This window comes from Orbicella faveolata, unplaced genomic scaffold (assembly GCF_042242905.1).
Source record: "Orbicella faveolata isolate gen_17 unplaced genomic scaffold, um_ofav_v1 contig_13, whole genome shotgun sequence".
NCBI classification, from domain to species: domain Eukaryota; kingdom Metazoa; phylum Cnidaria; class Anthozoa; order Scleractinia; family Merulinidae; genus Orbicella; species Orbicella faveolata.
This window is the reverse complement of record NW_028301540.1, coordinates 4,258,070-4,263,402: the sequence shown is the minus strand read 5'-3', so window position 1 is coordinate 4,263,402 and position 5,333 is coordinate 4,258,070. Positions and strand designations below refer to the sequence as shown.

The following is a 5,333-nucleotide window of genomic DNA, read 5'->3' as shown; positions in this document are numbered from 1 at the left end:
AACTTTCTCATATAAACCCTGCGATCAATATATCAAAGAGGTGGTAGCGAGTAATTACTACATCATTTGGTCACGCTACTGAGCTATTTTACTAATTTTAGCTGTTCAGAAAGCGGAACACTCAAAATGAGCACGCACGCAAACCGGAGAGATATCAACGAAAATAACAAAAACGACACTAATTAACCTGTATATATTACCCACTTTTTTCCTTCATGAGTTTCGCGCGGCCATCACAGGTTTGGCGAGTCACGGCCTAGCGTGACGGCCGCGAGCGAGCAGAGAGCGAGTGTGAGAGACGTACACTGGCAGAACATCAACTTTAGGGACGGACCATTATTTCTTTGAGGTTTGAGCAATTTCTAGAAAAAAATTTCCTGCACAGCAAAGACGGCTGAAAAAAGAAAATTGTGCAAGGGGAGCCATGAGAAAATAATCTAGCAAGTTCTTTCTTCTACCCAGGTCCTGTGTTTGACTTAAAAGAACATTCTTGCACAAGCTATTATTGCACACCAAAAAAAAGTCATGCACAACCTAAAGGTGAGAGAACAAATTCATGTCCTAGAAAATTGCCCAACTCCCCCCTTCCCCTTAAAAAAAATAAAGGTTCCCCCCGTTAGTCTTGCTCAGGCTCGAGTTAGGCGTCCGAGGTGTGTAGAGAAAAGCTTAAGGGCTACCTATTTTTCCAACTCACGATCTCCAACAAATTTAATAAATAAGATTTTTTTTACAAAAATGTCACGGCGACCTAATGGAAGAAAAAGGCCTGTGGTCCAATATTTAGAAATTATTTGGTAGGCGACAGAACATTTTACTTGAACTGTGTCTGATTTTAGTTCCAAGCGTCCTCGGTCTCGTTGGTTGTCCTGGTCATATCCAAACATAATCTGTTACCGAACAACTGCACAAAACAAAATTGAGCGGAGCCAGGGTAATGCTGAAAGCCAAAACGGCAAATATCTGTGACTGATAAAACTAGGAAATAATTTTTAAAATTGATTAATGTGCTGGACTAGTCAGGATCGGGGAAGGTTCGGCGTTTGACCTTCACAGGGAGCGGCTGTGTCCTTGATTGGAAAACACACTTAACAGCCTAACAGTGCCTCTAGCCTTACCCAGGGGTATAACCCACCCCGGGGGTATAAAAGGTACTGGTAGGAGTCTAAATGGGAGAAACCTGAGAGTAATCTGATGAATAAGGAGTGCTGAGTTGGAAGGAAACTCCACTACAGCAGATTGGTAATCTATTCAGCTGTTGTGTAGCAATCGGGCGACTTTGGCCTGGAAGCTTCATTGTACCAAAACTGGAGTAGGAACAACTGAGTTTAATTCCCGATTTCCTCTGTGATCTGAGACGCGCCTGCGGGGAATCATGGTAGTTATATTCATCATCGTATCTTGGACTGGATATTTGTTTTGATGAAAACAATACTATGGTTCCCTGCGGGTGCGTCTTATAGATGGAATTGGCCATTCTCGATCAACAGAGTTAGCCAGCGGGCGGACAATCAACTGGAATTCTTTTCTTTTTTTATTTCTTCCCGGGTCTCCGCTGGGATTCCCTCCTTCTTCTCTCTGACCTCGAATCCGGGCCCAGTGAAGAGCCTGCTCGCAAGCTAGAATAGAATGGAACAACTTGCATATTAACCTAATAATAGTGATCCATAAATCCGTAGAAAGCCACAAACAAGCTAGTAAGGAAACAAAAAAGAACAGCGAATATCACTGTTCTCAGTTATCAGTAAAAAGAAAGGCGACAAAGAAAAGGAGAAAGAAATTCTGTGATATTCTCTCCTCTCAGGGACAAACTTGTGATCGATCTGGATAAGAGGACTTCCATGGATAACAACCGCGACTGATATGATTTAAATTTTATTTCAATCTACTACTTATAATGATTAAAAATCAAAGCCCTATTTATGCATTTCTTAATTTTTTTTAAGAAATAGAAACCGTTTTCGTTTTTCTATCGAGTTGAAGAAACACGACTGGAAGCCTGGGAGAAGGGGAGAAATCGGAACTGAATGCTGTGAGAATAAGAGCCGTTGGCGTGTCTCTACAGTTTTTGCTAGAGTATTTTCTAAGTGAAAACGTAGCATGGATAACATTATAGCACTATTATAAACCGCGCGTTTCTAAGCTCCCCTCTCGAATATCTCCCCCCCTGTATAATGTTATATCTTTCACATAGGTTCCCTTGTTGACGATCGGGTAAGCCAAGACAATGGTTAAACTGAAACTAAAGGTTTGGTACAGTGACTGAATATGTACTGTACTCATCGATCAAATCAACGTGAGTTCAAAGTTAGGAGGTCGCAAACTCCAGCCAACACTTGACCAAAAAACCAAATGGAATTGATCAACAGTGCTGCAAACGAGAGGTGTGCTGTGAAAAGGCTGACGATTATCTCTAACGTCTCGTGCAACTCATGACGGAAAGATGAGTTGAAGACGAACTGAACACAGGAATACAATATGGCTGCAACAAGAACACATGCTGCCACGGAGAGAAGAACAGAACGGTCGATCGTCAGGCCTGGTTGCAGTACACGGCCAATAGTGCTTGTATAGGACCATTCCAAACTGAAAGTAACAGTGTCTGCCGCGTGGCCTGCGCATGTGTGGTACGCATGCTTCACTACATCCACACAACTGAAGTTGGAAGGCATCTTGTAAGCCATGTTGAGATCACTAAATAATAAGAAAAATGCGTTTACTTTTGATTTTCTTGAGTAGAATGCTAGCTAGAAGCCTTCCGTCCCCTCTGGAGAGGGGCGGGGAGGAGCTCCTGTATATAAATTACAAAGGGGTCTTATCAGCTATGTTAATAAATCATTATATTTCTTTCAAGCCGTGACGCGGTTCACTTTGGTATAGGATATCACTTACTGGGAAACTAACTGTCCGTATCACTAATTCAGGCTTGACTAGGAAATTGAAAAAAAAACTTTACTGACGATTTTAATGAGTATCTCACTCCCGGGGCTAGCAGCCCTTAAAAATTTAAGCGGGAAAAAATGAGGGTGTATTACACGGACAATCCAGTGAACCAATAAAAATTCGAAACAAATACTCGTAGCTGATGATGGTTTTGGTTTTACTTCTCATTGGATGACAAAGTGGAACGAATTTCCAGTAAGCCAATCGCTTTGCGTACTTATGCAAAACCAAAACAAATGCGAATAAATTTCGATTTTAAAGTGAAAACCGCTATAAGAGCTTCTATTTATTGTTACCCAGATGTGATGAAAGACTAGGGCGAAATGATGTTATGCTGAAGGTCTTAGGGTATGCTGGGAAGAACGAACAAGCAGCAGGATCGTTCGGCCTTCCCTCGATGCAATGCGTTCCCATCCTATCAGTCTCAGAAGCGAAGAGTGTGACCCTTCAGATGCAAGGAACTATGCGTTAATTGGCGTTAGTGTGTATTTACCTTTCACTGAATAAGAAATGTTTCACCACGTTTGTCAGTGACAGGTGCAGTTTTAAGCATTTCTCAAAAAATGAGGTATATGGGAAAATGAGATTGGGCTATTTTTACAAGCCTATTTCAAAGTTGTTTCTTATCTCATTTTATCTTAAGCGTGACTATATATGTACCCTTCATCAATCTTGTCAGTTTGACTTTGAGGAGCGGCAAGTTGAATTGCAACCACATTTCACGGGCTTTGGCGCTTGCCGGATCGCGTATCCATTTTCTTCCATAAGACTCAGAAAGTCAGGTTCGCATAAAACACATTAATCTCGCCTTTTTGAAAAATCTGGAATTTTCCCTACTCTTAATTATCACGCGAAAAAAAAAAAATAGATATTCCTTGGTGCAGAAAAACAATTTTCCCGCAATGAGAAACAAGAAAAATGTCGGTCTTGATACAAAGGAGTGCATGAATCTTTGGGCGCAACATACAGGACAGTATAAACATAGTCCGCTCTGGACAAAGCAGCGAGGTGTCCGTATTAAAAAAGCCTGGGGCTCGCTGTAATGTCCTACCTTGCGTTTGCAGATATTGGAGCAGTGTTTAATCCAGCGGTCCGTGTGGAGCCAGAGAAAGCTAGCGTTGATGTGTCACACGTAACACAAAATTCAACTTAAGTACTACCCGGAGTAAACAATGCTAAATTTCGCCAAATAGCTGTCAATTAAATTTTCGGTGCTGTTTGGCCCGCTCTGTCTAAATGTCGAGAATAACTTGGGCTTCCATCCAAATTTCTTTTCATACTATGAAAAAATATCGTGCCGAGATTTCCTTCGCAAACACTAAGAAGAAACATTATTAAAATGCACCTGATATTTCCTAGATTCATTTTTGGCGAGGCACAATGTTTTTAATTTTCCAAAAAAATGGCATTGATTTCTAATTTTTACACCAAATATTGCGCTAAAACACTAATAAAAGCCATGTTTAGCCTCGGCAAATAATACCATTGTCAAAACTGTTAACAAGACGCCCTCAATTACAATATTTATGGCAGGCAGAAAATGCCTTCAAAATTCTTGTTTTACACAGGTTGTCCAACCTGCGGACATTTAAGAACATAATTCAAACTCATTTGTGACTAGTCCGTCGAATTCCTTAGTCAAAACTTCAAGCCAATTCATGTGGTTCTAGCTAGCTTTAAAGTCTGTTTTTCACCATTCCGAAGAAATGGAAGCTAATTAAAGGGATGTTTGCTTTTCAGTATTTTGGAAAATTAAACGTAAAAATAACAAGTAAACCTTTGGAGTGAAGAACGCCAATAGCCTAACACTCACAAATATGAAAAGTATAAATGCAAACTAGATTGTGCATCACTGATGAATTATCATTCAAAGCAGAAAAATGCTCATCACAAGATTGAAACACAAGGACAATTAGCTACAGAGAAAAGAGCTGTAAACCTCGCCCATAAAAAAGTAAAGTCTGTATACGAGCCAAGTGGCTCATCAGGCCGGAACTTATCCCGGTTTCTGTAGCATGGAGCTACTAGGAGTATTTCTACTCCTCCTTAGCTAGACCATCGTAGCGTTACTCACAGCATTAAGTTCGCCGGTGCCCATTTACACATCTGGGTGGAGGGAGGCATTGTGAGAGTAAAGTGTTTTGCTCAAGAACACAACACAATGTCCCCGGAAAGGGTTCGAACCCGGACCGCTCGATCCGGAGACGAGCGCACTAACCATGGCCTCGAGTAAGCATTTGATATGAGGTGCACGGCATTTATAGGCTGCAGACTACTTTTAGGCCTAAATAGCGCACTGGTTAGTTCATCACTCAGGTTTGCCTGAATAGCGTTCAGGTTAGCATTCCTTGTGTGTGAACCTCTGTGGTCCTAATTTTGCCACGACCGTCGAT

At 41.2% G+C, this 5,333-nt stretch overlaps 1 protein-coding gene across 1 annotated transcript; it reads right to left on the bottom strand.

Moving 5' to 3' along the window:
• Positions 1-1,514: 1,514 nt before the first annotated feature.
• Positions 1,515-4,047, bottom strand: LOC149114682 (uncharacterized). Its single transcript, XM_089283814.1, has 2 exons — positions 3,992-4,047; positions 1,515-2,691 (listed from the first exon to the last, which is right to left on the bottom strand). Exon 2 carries the CDS (start codon positions 2,679-2,681, stop codon positions 2,289-2,291), a length of 393 nt encoding a protein of 130 aa, XP_089139940.1. The 5' UTR covers positions 2,682-2,691; positions 3,992-4,047; the 3' UTR covers positions 1,515-2,288.
• Positions 4,048-5,333: the final 1,286 nt, after the last annotated feature.

Coding starts and splice junctions, on each gene's coding strand:
- LOC149114682 (XM_089283814.1), bottom strand. CDS start 2,681: ATGGCTTACAAGATGCCTTCCAACTTCAGTTGTGTGGATGTAGTGAAG.